At 39.0% G+C, this 14731-nt stretch overlaps 3 protein-coding genes across 4 annotated transcripts; all 3 read left to right on the top strand.

Moving 5' to 3' along the window:
* LOC18792202 (probable serine incorporator) lies at positions 3158-6993 on the top strand. The gene is made up of 6 exons (XM_007222643.2): positions 3158-3519; positions 3958-4194; positions 4993-5104; positions 5184-5358; positions 6056-6293; positions 6430-6993. The coding sequence occupies exons 1-6, from the start codon at positions 3345-3347 to the stop codon at positions 6726-6728; spliced, it is 1236 nt and encodes a 411-aa protein (XP_007222705.1). The 5' UTR covers positions 3158-3344; the 3' UTR covers positions 6729-6993.
* LOC18790526 (uncharacterized protein At5g19025) lies at positions 8295-11958 on the top strand. Of its 2 annotated transcripts, XR_002269572.1 has the most exons (3): positions 8295-9291; positions 9583-9735; positions 11592-11958. XR_002269572.1 is itself a non-coding variant. In XM_007225774.2 (2 exons), exons 1-2 carry the CDS (start codon positions 8645-8647, stop codon positions 11632-11634), a joined length of 690 nt encoding a protein of 229 aa, XP_007225836.2. In that variant the 5' UTR covers positions 8300-8644; the 3' UTR covers positions 11635-11958. The 2 variants fall into 2 exon arrangements, 1 of the variants encoding a protein (XP_007225836.2); XM_007225774.2 differs by lacking the exon at positions 9583-9735 and having other exon boundaries at positions 8300-9291.
* On the top strand, positions 12102-14689 carry LOC18793612 (pentatricopeptide repeat-containing protein At5g19020, mitochondrial). Its single transcript, XM_007224055.2, has one exon. It carries the CDS (start codon positions 12588-12590, stop codon positions 14670-14672), a length of 2085 nt encoding a protein of 694 aa, XP_007224117.2. The 5' UTR covers positions 12102-12587; the 3' UTR covers positions 14673-14689.

Genomic DNA, 14731 nt, shown 5'->3' with positions numbered 1-14731 from the left:
CTACAACATAAGGGTTATGTGTATTATTTTATGTTACGCATGTAATAATCGTGTCATATTCACATCTAATTCTATTTATACCCTAAACATGGTCGAAAACACAACACGCGCGAACACGAATTGTCACCTTTACCTACGTGAGTTCCCTTATAAGTATCTCTCTTCTTTGGGCCAATTTTGGTGACTCCTGTGGCCAAGTCCCAAGTGGCTTCCAAAAGGCCAAGACTGTGACAGAGTGCTTGCTTTGCCAAGCCCCCCCAAGAACATCACAATCGCATTTCCCATTCCACGTGTCTAATCATGTCTCACTGCCCTGTTAAAGATTGACAAATCAAACTGTTCACAAACCTTATCTCCAAGCAGAAGGCATCAAGGATAAGATCTTTAAGTCAAGCACTATCCTTGTGGACCTGAGTGAAAATGATCCGCTAATGTCCAGCTAACTTGGGTCCAAACCAGATAGACCCTATGAACAAGCTCAATGAGAGGTCATGACTCATATGCAGACACTTGTAGCAGATGAAGCAGAGCTTGGGGACACCGTTAGAAAGCCAGTGGTTTGTTGAGCTACTTTACTTTAAGAGATTAGAAAGAGGAAAAATCCAATTCTGGTGGGGGGGTGCATTTTGTTGGGTCTTTGGGGAAGTTGCAATAATTAAGGTGGGAAGTGAAGTGTGTTCTTTTGATTTTAAGTTTTGGGGATGTGACTAACTGAAACACCACAATCACAAAACATTCCCTTTCAAGAAACACAGCCCGCAAAGAGCTGAGTTTAAAATTAGTGTGAAAGAGAGAAAAAAAGGTTTATCTACAAAAAGATGGTGACAGCCAGGTGGGTTCATGTTTTGCGACTCTTCAGCTACAGTTGAGAGAGATGTCGTGGTGGAGCATGTAGATTGTACTGACTTCTTTGGCAAATGGCAACCAAGAGGAGAAAAACTGTACTTTTGGCTGGTGGGTGTGTGTACTCATAGGAGAGGTTAATGGAGAAAATCTTGGGTCGAGACTTCTGTTCAATGGCGCGCGATACTTGTCATTCAATCTGTCTCATGACAATGAAAGTCTTCTTTGGAGTTTTTCTCCATGTAACTTGATACAACTTACTTGTCCTGGGCGAACTCCTTGTATAAAGTTCATGTTATCTTTTGGAGCCAGGTCTAATAAAGGAGAAGAACTTAGATGTAACATGGACGCCACGTAGCGTTATTCTAAATCTATTACGTATTTCCATGTTGAAAAGTTAGAATACATGGCAATTGACTCGGGATAGCACTATCCCTCAGTGGTATCCCCGATTCCTGATATACGTAAGTTTTTCTCCTAAGAGCATTTCCAGCAGGAGGGGCTAGCCCAAACAAGAGGCACCTTAGGCCCCCAATCCTGTTTCCAACGGCCAAGGCTTGCCATGGCAAGAGCTGGGCTCCACCAATTTAGGCAAGGCCCAAAACAAGACTTGCAACAGCCCTCCGGGCAAGGCATGAGACCCACTAGCCCTGGCAAGCCCACAGGCAAAAATGGACTGGGCTGTTGCCCGAAGGCTGCTGACGTTAACAGCTGATTTTCAATTTTTTTTACTGTTGGCGCGTGGAATATATGTGTCAACAGTAAAAAAAAATTTGAAAATAGCCGCTGACGTCAACGTTGACCCACCAGGCCACATAGCCCAACAGCTACAAGCCACGTGGCTTCTCCTGGAGCCTCCGATCAAAAAATCTTGCCCAATCCAACGGCTGTCCAATTTTTGGCTAAAAAATATATTAAAAAATTGAAATTTTTTCTATAAATACCTACCAATATTATTCACTTTCCACACCAAATCTTCATAGAAATTCATCTCCTTCCAATATTTTTCACTTTCCATACCAAATTTTCTACTATAAAATTTCATTTGTGCAAAAATACAAATGGCCTCTTTCATCGAAGCCAAAGAGTCGTGGACAAACGTTTCGAAGAGGTCAAAATCTTAGCGACGAGGTAAAAAAAAAAATTGCTGTTTTATTCAATTTAATGTCATTTTTTACATATATATTTCTTGTATTTCCCAATTTCATTTTTTAAAATAGATTATTCAAGGCAAAACAAAAAAGTGGAAAACCATTACACATGGCTCCTCAAGTGAACAATGCCTGCAGTCGGTTCCATTGGTGCGTTCCGTGTCTGAAATAATGGCACTATTACGTCCTTTGAAGGAAAATACAATTGTATGATGAGTGAGATGTGAATTTTATAATAAATATGGACACGTGGCAACTGAAAATCTTATCCGAAAATTTAATTTGAAAATTTAATTCGAAAATGTTATGTAAATTTTTAGGTGAAAATTTTATAATAAATATTGACACGTGGCAACTGAATATCTTATCCAAAAAGCTTATCAAAATTAATAATTTAAGTATAAAAAATAGAAAATAAATTAAAGTGAATAGTTTTGCCCTTGCCCTTTTAGGTGGAATCAAAAGGCAAGGTTGTCACTATTCACATGAATAGTGTCAACCTTTGCCTTGCCCTTACCCTTTGGGGTGGAGGTGCTCTAATGTCAGCAACCAATTTAAATAACAAAACAATTGGAAAAAAAAAAAAGGAAAAAAAAAACCCAAAATTTCAGATTTTTTATTATTATTTATAAATACCTAGTCATATTCTTCACTTCCCATACCAAAACTTTATACAAATTCTTCTCTTCATATCTCATGTGAATAGTAATTACCCTTGAGTTGTCATGGCAATAGGTGAAAAACCAATAAAAAAAATTTGTTAAGGCAGGCATTATTTATGTGAATAGTAACAATCATTGCCTCTCTTCACCTTTTGTCACGACAAATGGGTGGAAATGATCTTAATAGAGGTGGGAGGAGCTGCTGTGGTGTTTTTTTTAATCTTTTGCTCCTAGTTTTATAATCGTCCAGGAAAACTTATGAAATTCAAACAAAAATACTGGGGTGGGTCATTAACAATTTTTAAAATTTTGTTCTGTTTTGGTGTGTCTTGGGTGCAAGTATAATCACTTTTTGGTTTGGGCCACCACGATGAACATCGAAAAGTTCTTTGGGCCCAGGCTACCAAAAGCAAAGCAGGCCTATGAGCCCATAAAATCTGATAAAATCAGAAGCAAATTTACTTTTATGCCTTCGTATATTCCATTTAATCATAGAGGGGGAAGACCCCAGCGGCCAATGAGCATTAAAATTTGAAATTACGTGCGCGAATACACGAGATAACAACGCGGAAGGAAAACAAAACCAGTTAGCCCACAAGCTACCTACCAGTCCTACACCGCTCTTACCCTTCAACGCCTTCCCAGTTAATAGCCCAGAATTTTCAAGAACAGAACAGTAGGCCCAGAGATGTCGTGCTGCTTGTCTTGCCTTGCTGCTTCTACTTGCGGCCTGTGCGGCTCCGTGGCCGCTGGGATTTCCAGGAAATCAGCTAGACTTGCTTATTGTGGTCTCTTCGGCCTTTCCTTGATCGTTTCTTGGATCCTTAGAGAAGTCGGAGCTCCTCTGTTAAAGAAAATCCCATGTGAGTCCCATTCTTCAAGGACCCTTTTCGTTTTTTTGAACTAATTTTAATTGGGTATGTGAGAAATGATCAGATTTTGCAGTTTTTAGTGTTGCAGAAGCGTGTTAATTTTTGAATTGCATCCAAGTCTGAATTTTATGAATTGCGTTTCGTTTGTTTAGATTGGTCATGGGGTGCAATTAATTGCCCCTAAATGTAAAGAAATGTAAACTATATAATCGTCTTGATGTTTTGCGTTGTTTTAGATTAAGAATTGGGAAATTCAGTTGCATTTTTCTGATCATAAACTGGCAATGCCATAATTAGAAATCAACGCATTCGTTTCCTGATAATCTTAATGAGTATGACTGAGATTTAGTGGGAAGCTTGTTTCACTGCCCAAAGTAATGTTTGTGACTGTTGCGGATTCGATTTTTGATATCTTTTTGGTATTTACAGGGATAAGCTCTTCTCAGACTCACACCAAGGAGTGGTATCAAATAGAAGCAGTTCTTCGTGTGAGCTTGGGTAATTTCTTGTTTTTCGTCACATTTGCCCTTATAATGATTGGAGTGAAGGATCAAAATGACAGACGGGATTCGTGGCATCATGGTGGATGGATTGCCAAGATGGTGGTCTGGCTTTTGCTTGTCATTCTCATGTTTTTCCTTCCAGACATCGTCATTACAATCTATGGTTAGTTTGTTTCTCAATTGATTGAATTCAGTTTGAGTGTGATTCATTTCTTTAACCGGGTGCAATTGAGAATGATGTGATCCTGCCTTGTTGATGTGTGTGCTTCAGATGTTCAAAGGAAAAGTAACTACTGGAGTTGTCTTGGCTGTTTTTGGCATTATGTGAAACAATAATTTGCACGCTGTAGCCCTAATAGCCCTAAAATTTCCCTGGAAAATGTATTCTTTGCACTAGGATAGTAACATGCTTCTTTGAATTTTTTTGGAAATAAGAATGTTTTTTTTTTTCAGCCCTTATTTAATAATTAATGCTTTGAATGCTAACGGTTCTCACTCCAGCTAAAATTTCCATCATGCATTTCCTTGGCATATGATAAATAATATGTGTGTTTGAAAATATATAGAAATTTGGATGCTTTTTGTGATTCCTGGCTTTTGTGCTGTTTACTAGGAAATGAATTATTCATTATTTGAGACAGAGTTGATTAATTTCAATTAAAGTAAGGGAAAACTGCTTTCATGGCCTCATTTTTACTACAAGAAATAAAGTCTACCCATCTGACTACTGAGAAAATAAGTAGATAGTTGAATATAACAACAAATTCTTTTATTGGTTGGATTTTAGAACTTCAGGGCTTGGCTTGTGGTATAAGATGAATATGCTGATCTTAGATACGATGCAAGGGGCCAACACTTCCACGTTATTGGGCCAGTCATGAATCTGATTCTAATGGATGGTTATCTCCCCACCATTTCTCATCTTTAATTGTAAAATTTATATTGTTCCCTGTGCTTGCAGGTGTCCTTTCAAAATTTGGGGCTGGCTTATTTTTACTCGTCCAAGTGCTTATCTTACTAGACTTTACTCACTCATGGAATGATGCATGGGTGGAGAAAGATGAACAAAAATGGTTGGTTTAAGTACTCATATATCATTTTCCCTTTCACATGTTTAATTTGAGTCTAACTCTATAAATGTGTATATTCCAGGTATATTGCCTTGCTTGTTGTATCAATTGTATGCTACCTTGCAGCATTTACGATCTCAGGCATTATGTTCATTTGGTTCAACCCCTCTGGCGAAGACTGTGGCCTTAATATCTTCTTTATTGTCATGACCATGGTTCTTGCATTTTCATTTGCAGTTATTGCATTACACCCTCAGGTAAGGATAAGATGGTCAACTTCGTTCATTTGTATCACATGTTATGTAATATGTCCTGCATGCCCCATTTGTTATCGATCATTAGACTTATTCCTGTAGCTATGTAAATGGCATAGACTTTCAATCCCATGCCTTGCTGATGCTCTTCAAGGAACTAGCTGTGGTTAATAAGGTTAAAGTGATCACAGTATTGCAAATCTAAAAGAATTAATTTTTTCGTGAAAGAAGTCTATGACAATGCTGACCTGAGGCAGATCATGCAAACCATTAGGACCTAGTCATAAAGCTCCAAGAATTAGGTGAAATGGATGAGATCTTGAAGTCCCTATAGATTTAGGGACATAAATCCACTGGAACATGCTGACCACATGGAGAGTTACAAATCATGCGCAATACTAAAATGACTGTGAATTCAAAAGTTGGATTACATAACTGGAATAAAGCATTGCAAGGCTCCATAGCAAGTGTACCTACACTGTTTAAGAACTTTCTCGCATATATTTACTGAAGGGATAGAATTTCAATGGTCTGGGACTCACAATGCTTAGTTTTTTAGATGATTCATCATATTTGGTTGTACAATGTAATACTGCTGAAAAATTTAAATTGGTCAGTATAGTTTTTCTATGGTAGAGAGTGTCATGTTTATACTGAGAATTAACCTGCATGATGATTTTGGCCTGGAAATTTGAAACAGGTTAATGGCAGCCTCCTTCCTGCTTCTGTGATATCTGTTTATAGTGCTTATGTGCTCTACACAGCTCTTTCCAGTGAACCTCGTGGCTATGCTTGCAACGGTCTTCACCATTCCAAAGCAGTCTCTGTAAGTACCCTTCTTCTTGGGATGGCGACAACTGTTCTTTCAGTTTTGTACTCTGCACTTCGTGCTGGATCATCCACAACTTTTTTATCACCACCATCTTCACCGAGGGCAGGTACTCAAAACTAATTTTTGTAATCCTTTTTATTCAATGGAAGCAATAAAGATGAATTTGCAATTCATGAAAGCTACTCCTATGCTTCTTGTTTATTACATATTAAGTACTTCCAAACTTGAACTTTGTGGAACAGGCGCAGCTGAAAAGAAACCTCTTCTCGATGGCAAAGAGTTGGAAGAAGGGAAAGAAACCAAGGAAAAAGAAGCAAAGCCTGTTAGTTATTCCTATACTTTTTTCCACCTGATATTTGCCTTGGCTAGCATGTATTCAGCAATGCTTCTTTCGGGTTGGACCGACTCATCGGAGAGCTCAGATCTGATAGACGTTGGTTGGACATCGGTTTGGGTCCGAATCTGCACAGAATGGGTGACTGCTGGACTATATGTTTGGTCCCTTGTGGCTCCTTTTCTTTTACCTGATCGTGAGTTCTAGGTTCCTCCCTCTCTTTGTTTCTGAGGTTCCCAGAACTGTCAATATCTTAATCATGTAATTATCTTATGAGCTTTCTAGATAGTCATTGTTGGGGGTCTGAAGTAAACTAAAGTTTGAGCTGGGCGATGTTATATCATTATGTGATAGAAATTTCGAGGTGTTTAAGGCATGTTTTGTAGCATACATGGAAGAAACATTGCAATAAAATCAGATGTACATCTTAAATTTCTTCTGTTGAAAGCTCTTTCTGCCTTGTAGAATTAAAGTTCTCTCTATCATGGCATCAATAGACTGATCGAAATTATGCCGGCCAAATGAACCTGGCCCTTCAAATTTATTTAATTATTTATTGTGTTTAATATAGAATTAAAAATTCTGATTGAATGGATCAAGTCTTTTTTTTACATTAATTTTTGGTGGAAAATCAGTTTGGTTGGACATGAATTTGTCTGATGTATCCAATTTTTTCTTTGTTTTTTATATGAAATATGTATTAAATATTTTAAGTGGTTAGGGAATGAAATTACCAACTACTATTATACAATTCGTGGGTCTCAAAACTAAAACTCCGATACCATATTATTTAATTTCACCACCAAACTACATTCTACCACAAACTGAACAAATTGGCTGCCAACTGAGAGTCGGTCACGAGAATCCTATGTATAAAAATAAAAAATAAAAAAATTTGGAGGTACGCTATAGTCAATTGTTTATGCACTCGTGCGTAATTTTACGAATAATTTCTAATCGTTGGTGTATGTGAAGTTCATAGTAACTGTGAGATTTCGTCACATGCACATGTGAAAAACTAAGGGTAGCGAAAATCAAGAAACCCTAGCAACAAATAGAAATCTGGACTCTCAATATGATTCATACATGGACCACCCAACTCTCTCTCTTTATATTCTGATTCCTTTTCTTGACTTTCTCAGCTAAAGTTATGGACCATATATACATGGGGCAGAACAATGAGGCTACCCTTTTTCTTTTCTTTTTGTTGGTAAAACTTTCAAACAAATCGTTGGTCCATTTGTTTGTTCTTGTTAGGCTGATGACAACAAGAGCATTGCTCTATCATGAACAACGTTAACGTTTTATACTTTGCTTGTGGTTATAAATCCTCAAACAAAAAGCCAAATTTGGTTCTCACATTAATTCGTTTTGATTAGTCTCAGACTCTTAGTCCATCATCAGTTCTTGTCGGCATTGAAAACTAAAACATAGTCAATGAGGTTAGGCAACAAAAACTGCTTTATAGGTTGAAATAAGTAAAATGTCTAGACAAAAGGGTGAGTCTTACCGAAACCAAACCTCTCATTTTCTTCTGTTTTTGTTTATTTTCTCAAACGAGTTATTAATTTTTCGTGAGTTAAAGTCATTAACCAAATTAATTAACTTTGATCTATTGTCAAAAAAATATAGATGCAATTCTTTCGAATCTCAAGCTTTAACACGCGTGATTCTTATTCGAATATCAAAATACTATGTTACGTCAAGCGAACTAAAGAATCACTCGTGTAATTTAGATTAGATATTAAACCGCTAAACCCTTACTAAACAAGATTTTCAATTAAGTATTCCTTATTAAACTAATTACTTATAGGAAATTTATAAATACATTATGAAAAGGAAAAAGGAATATACTTTTTACATAGTTAACGCAACAAGGTTTGGAGGTTCTTGGTATACTCGCTCCAAAAGGCGCGTGAACGGAGGAGCCCTCCGTCACCAGCAACCTTCTTCTCCCCCACTCCCCTCCCCCCCATCATTTCCCCAAAGGCCGAAATTCATACATACATACACAACACAATGCCTCATTTTAATTCTAAATAAATAAATAAATAATAATTCAGTAAATAAATAAATAAATTTGAAAACAAAATAGAGAAACCCCCGTTCTGCGTTTCTCTAACATGCGCCATATGCTATTCGCCACCATCACCACCACCATGCCCTCCTCAGCCGCCGCCACGTCATCGTCCTCCCCAACCCCCAAACCCAAATCCTCAAACCCTAACCCTAACGGAAACCCTAATTGCACCCTCCTCTGCAAGCACTCGCCTTCTGCAACCCTCGACCTCCTAATCCTCATCCTCGTCCTCTTCTCCGGGACCTTCCTCATCACCTCCTACTTCTCCTACATCTTCAATTCCCTCTCTCTCCTCCTCTCCCACTCTAGCATTCACCTCCACCACATTCCGGTCCCTTATGTCGTCGGCTTCGTCGCTTTTTTTGCCGTCGCGCTGTTCATAGTCGAATTTTGCTGTGGCACTAGATCGAGAAAGTGCGACAGGCCTGGGTGCAAGGGTTTGAAAAAAGCCATGGAATTCGATTTGCAATTGCAGACCGAGGAGTGTGTGAAGACCGGGTCAAAAGATATCGATAAGCTGCCGTGGAAGGGCGGGAGCGAGGGCAATCCCGATTACGAGTGTCTCAGGTCTGAGCTGAGGAAGATGGCGCCCCCCAATGGCCGCGCCGTTCTGCTGTTTCGGGCGCGATGCGGGTGCCCCGTGGCCAAGCTCGAAGGTTGGGGTCCCAAGCGAGGACGCCGGCATAAGAAGTGAGTTTTCAGATTTTTATGGAAAAATGTTAATTTTTGGTTGCTATATCATGTGTTTTCTTGATTTATATTGTTCTTTCATGCTCTTTGTCATGCATGCATTTGTTTGCTTCTTCGATTATATGGATTTGAATTGGATTGAGTACATGTTTTGTTTGTATTGATCTGGGTAGGTTTCAATTTGGAGTGGAAAAGTGTTTATATATGCAACTTAATGGATGCTATGAATTGAACATTTGAACTTTAAAGGGGTTGCTTAATTTTTTGGAAATTCGTATAAAATGTTTACAGGGTATTGCCAGGTGTCTTGAATTCCAAAGGGCTGTAGAGGTAGAGATTAGATAGATATCCATGCATGAACCTTGATCTCATTATTCGGAGATGGTCGCAGACTCTATGCTCTGGTTACCTGTTTATAGTCATCTGCAGAACTTTAACATGTAGGTCTGATTCCAACTTCAAGTTTGATCTCTCTCATATAATATCTTCAAGAAGTCATGTGATCCATATGGAATGATGCTTCATTGATGGCCGCAAGTCCATATTGTAGAAGGTAGAACACATGGTTTTTCTGAAGCAGGACTCTTTCTGTGTTGGCAGATTTTGCTTTTACTTTGACCTTTTCGTCATTTGTCCACCACTGAAACAATAAACTGCAGATAATGTGTCTTTTCATTTTGTATCTCTGGCTAGATTTGTTTTGTAGCTATGGCATATTGGAGCTGGAATTTCCAAACAATCTAGGCTAGAATAATGATTTGTTTGCTCAATGGAGCCTGAATTATCTAGGAGTTCAATAGTGTATGCTGCATATATGAGTTCAGTTGGACATATATCTTTGGTAGTGCACTGTTAGATATATGCTTGTGTTTAGATTTATCTGTGTAAATAGCATGCACATGTGATTATTAAACAGGAGAGTACTCCCTAGTAGAGATAAGCAATCTGGGCTAGTACTGTACCAGTATGGTACCGACATGACATGTTTCAAACAAGTTTGGTACAATATGGCATCACCCATCTAATGGTTTGTATTATGATCTATTTCAAACACGACCCTGATGAGGCCCTAAAAGAAGTGAAAGGGCATGATTAAGGCACCACGCAACTATGACACGAACATGATTAAAGCATTGCTTGAGCATGACATGATTTAGTCGTCCCAAGCACCAATGGAAGCACAAATGGGCCAGATTCCCTTCTACTCCATAAGTATTAGGGACAGAATTGGGGCGGTAGTATTTGAGCTCAATAAAGTAGGGGTCTGTCTCTAAGTCCATAACCCAGACATCAACCTCAGTGGTGCAGAAGGTAGATTATCTTACGATTGGTGTGGGAAGCTTTTAAGAAGCATTTGTATGATCTTGGTAGACAAACTGGAGCAGAACATGGTTCTATATGATTTTTCTCCACAAAATTAGTATATACACAAACCTGAGTCCTTGGTATAAACTAATAGGATTAGGATGATGATATGATGATTAAGTTTTCCTTTTCAAAAATGATATGGTGATTAAGTTCATGTATTTGTCTTGATGTTTGTTGGGTACTTCATTTTATTGTTGTAGCATGATGGACCATCCCAGTTTAAAGTACCCAGCCATTGCAGGTTCTAGATCTGTCTGACCAGCCACTAGTATTGTGTAAGAAGGTAACCCCTCATAAGAGGCCTTCACCAATGTATTTGCTGTTTGGGGAAGAGAGTAGTTTGGTCCGTTTTCTAGAACCTTACCTACAATGCAGCTGTCAAATGAGAGCAGGAGTGGTAGTGCAGGCAATAGTGAGAAACCAGCAATATAGTTTAGCAAGAACCCGTAGGCTCCTAGGGTTCAATTTTCTTTGTCCTTATTCAGGATGGGTCCAGTTTAAGGGTGTCCTTTGGGCTGCACTTCTGGTTCAATTCAGTTCTAAATCCTAGAAAGATTTTGACAATTAGCTTGATGACTCTGCTAATTTCGTTTTTAGTTTTGTCATTGGTTAGTTCATTGTGATTCTTGATTAAATTTCAGTTATTTGCAGCTTGTTTCACTTTATGATTAGAAGATAGTGCCCTAAGCCACCCCTTCCCTCAATAGGTATCAAATGTATTTGTTGGGTTGTTGAACTATTATTTACTTTGCAGGCGAACTTATTGCTTTTGTAGGCTGGTATTGTTTGTCTTAACTTTTGTATGACCCAACCCTGATGAAAGTGTTACAGCCGATTTACTTGAAATTGCAACCGTGCAAGCTATCTATGGCTGCATCTGCGTTGTTTAAGGTTGAGGACCCTTATAATCTAAACTCTCTCTGGTCTTGCAGGGCTCTTGCCAGTATGGTTCCTAATGGAGGAGACAATCGCTGATTGTTCGGGATGCTTTCGCCACCAGAGCTCCCTTTACATGTTCTATCATTTACCTGTTAGATTATAGATGTTCTTTTTTTTTTTTTTTTTTTTTTGGTCTGTACTTCACCCTCAATCGAAACAATTCTTTTTCTTTGATCATATATTCTGGTGGCGCACACGCATATGTCTGAAACAAACTTGTCTAGAGAAGCATCATTTCGAGCGATTTCTCACATTTGGAAGGATATAACAAATTTAATGAGAATAAATATATGAAATGTCAATTGGATATTTATTTGACGTTAAATCTATCATCCTCTCTACCATGCTTGCCGAGCTAAATGGTTTTGAACTTTTGTATAATCATTTACCTTTTAGAATCAAGATGAGGTGTACACATGGGCATAGCTAAAGAGTTGGCTCACTCTGCACTCGAGTTCGAATCTCCCTCTCCCGTAGTTTAGATTAGATTAAAGTAAAATATCGTTTATATAAAAAGAAATAATAATAATAAAGAATCGAGATGACTTAGTCTATGGTTTTTGCCAGTTAGATAGGGCATTGAGTTTGCCCCATTAAACCTAAGTTCGACTTCCTTTTTCATAATTTCAATTAATTTATAACAGTTTAGATTATCACTTGTTTGCCTCATTAAACCTAAGTTCGAATTCCCTTTTTCATAAGTTAAATTAATTTATAACAATTTAGATTATCACTTGTACCAAAAGGAAAAATAAAGTTTCTAAACCCTTTCCATTTGTATTTGGGAGCTGATGTTATTGGCACTCTCTAAAAAGTTTCCTTTCATGTTTGCTTGATCAAAATTCACACTTTAAATTCACAAATTCATTTATCAAAAAAGAAAAAAAAAATTATAAATTCAAGGACGTGTGCCAACAAAGCTTACGAAAACCTTCTTTCTCCTTCAGTTCAAATCAAACCCCACTCAAAGCGTCTTATGGTTTCATCCCATGCTCATATATCTGAGACCCAAGTGGTTCCCGGGCTTTCCAAACCTCTCTCGTTTAGGTCTCAAATGGGTCTCCACCGCGACCACCCAAAATCCAGAAGACCATCTGCGTTTGTTCTTCAAATGCAGAACGAACCAAACCCACACCGACTACGAGCTCGCATTGGTTTCGGTTTTGAAGTCCTGCTCATCCCTCGTGGCCGTCTTCCAAGGCCAACAAATCCATTCTATTGTTCTGAAATCTGGGCTCCACTCGAACACTTTCATCAACAACAGCTTGATTAACATGTATGCCAAATGCGGCTTCATCGCCGCTGCTGAGTCGCTGTTCGGTTCTTGTTCTGAGTTGGACCCGGTGTCTTGCAATATTATGGTTGCTGGGTATGTGAAATCTGGTCACTTGGACAATGCGCGCCGGCTGTTTGAGATAATGCCCAGGAAAGGTTGTGTCTCGTACACTACCATGATAATGGGCCTTGCCCAAAATGAGTGTTGGACTGAAGCCATTAAGGTTTTTAAGGACATGAGGTCTGCGGGTGTGATCCCGAATGAGGTGACAATGGCGACTGTAATCTCAACTTGCTCCCATTTGGGTGGGATTAGGAATTGTCGAATGCTTCATGGTTTGGTAGTTAAGTTGCAGCTTGAGGGGTTTGTTCTTGTTTCTACGAATTTGTTACACATGTATTGTGGTTGTTCAAGTGTTTGGGAAGGAAGAAGTTTGTTTAATGAGATGTCTGAAAGGAATATAGTTTCGTGGAATGTCATGTTAAATGGGTATGCAAAAGCTGGGCTTGTTGATTTGGCCAGAGAGTTGTTTGACAAGATTCATACAAAAGATGTGGTTTCATGGGGTACAATGATTGATGGGTATGTGCAAGTAGACTGGCTAAGCGAAGCTATGGTGATGTATCGAGCAATGCTGCGTACTGGATTGGGACCAAATGATGTTATGCTTGTAGATTTGATTTCGGCATGTGGGCGGTCCGAGGCAATACATGAAGGTGAACAATTTCATGAGAGAATTGTAAAGGAAGGTTTTGACTGCTATGACTTTATACAGGCAACAATCATCAATTTCTATGCAGCTTGTGGCCGCATGAGCCTTGCTCATCTTCAGTTTGAAAAGGGCATCATGCAGCATGTTGCGTCTTGGAATGCACTCATTGCAGGATATATAAGAAACAGAATGATTGACCAGGCAAGGCTTTTGTTTAATGAGATGCCTGAAAGAGATGTGTTTTCATGGAGTTCCATGATTTCTGGTTATGCACAGAGTGAACAACCTGAATTGGCTCTGGAACTCTTTCAGAGAATGGTAGCTAGTGGGATCCAACCAAATGAAATTACGATGGTGAGTGTTTTCTCTGCAATTGCTACATTAGGCACATTAAAAGAGGGAAGATGGGCCCATGAATACATACTTGAGAACTCCATTCCTCTTAATGACAATTTAAGTGCAGCACTCATCGATATGTATGCCAAATGTGGGAGTATCCATACAGCCTTAGAGGTGTTTTACCAAATCCGAGACAAAGCCTCTACTGTCTCACCATGGAATGCCATTATATGTGGGTTGGCCATGCACGGACATGCAACATTGTCTCTCGAAATATTTTCGGACTTGCAATGGCGTAATGTCAAACTCAATTCAATCACATTCATCGGAGTCCTAAGTGCATGTTGCCATGCTGGCTTTGTGGAGGCTGGGGAGAGGTATTTTAAAAGCATGAAGAACGTTTACAACATAGAACCAAATATCAAGCATTATGGTTGTTTGGTGGATCTCCTGGGCCGAGCTGGGCGAGTAGAAGATGCTGAGAAAATGATAAGGAGCATGCCCATGAAGGCTGATATAGTGATATGGGGCACGTTATTGGCGGCATGTAGAACACATGGGAATTTGGAAATAGGAGAAATGGCCGCAGAGAATTTGGCAAGGTTGGATTCATCTCATGGGCCAGGTAGAGTTCTCCTATCCAACATATATGCCGATGCAGGGAAGTGGGAGGAAGCCTTTTCAGTACGGCGAGCAATGCAGAGCCTAAGACTGAAGAGATCACCGGGGCATAGTGATGTTGTATGATGAGGGTGCTGGGGTTCTAAAACGCTCAAAAGTTTTGGTCAATTTGAAGTTGAGGATTC

Source organism: Prunus persica, chromosome G1 (assembly GCF_000346465.2).
Source record: "Prunus persica cultivar Lovell chromosome G1, Prunus_persica_NCBIv2, whole genome shotgun sequence".
Taxonomy (NCBI): Eukaryota; Viridiplantae; Streptophyta; class Magnoliopsida; order Rosales; family Rosaceae; genus Prunus; species Prunus persica.
This window is presented reverse-complemented; position numbering and strand designations above follow the sequence as displayed.

What these genes read in the sequence shown, in the direction of transcription:
- LOC18792202 (XM_007222643.2), top strand. Translation starts at nt 3,345, where the DNA reads ATGTCGTGCTGCTTGTCTTGCCTTGCTGCTTCTACTTGCGGCCTGTGC. An exon ending in TCTGTTAAAGAAAATCCCAT is followed by an intron (nt 3,520 to 3,957) that starts GTGAGTCCCATT and finishes TGGTATTTACAG; the next exon opens with GGATAAGCTCTTCTCAGACT. An exon ending in CATCGTCATTACAATCTATG is followed by an intron (nt 4,195 to 4,992) that starts GTTAGTTTGTTT and finishes CTGTGCTTGCAG; the next exon opens with GTGTCCTTTCAAAATTTGGG.
- LOC18790526 (XM_007225774.2), top strand. Translation starts at nt 8,645, where the DNA reads ATGCGCCATATGCTATTCGCCACCATCACCACCACCATGCCCTCCTCA. An exon ending in CGAGGACGCCGGCATAAGAA is followed by an intron (nt 9,292 to 11,591) that starts GTGAGTTTTCAG and finishes CTGGTCTTGCAG; the next exon opens with GGCTCTTGCCAGTATGGTTC.
- LOC18793612 (XM_007224055.2), top strand. Translation starts at nt 12,588, where the DNA reads ATGCTCATATATCTGAGACCCAAGTGGTTCCCGGGCTTTCCAAACCTC.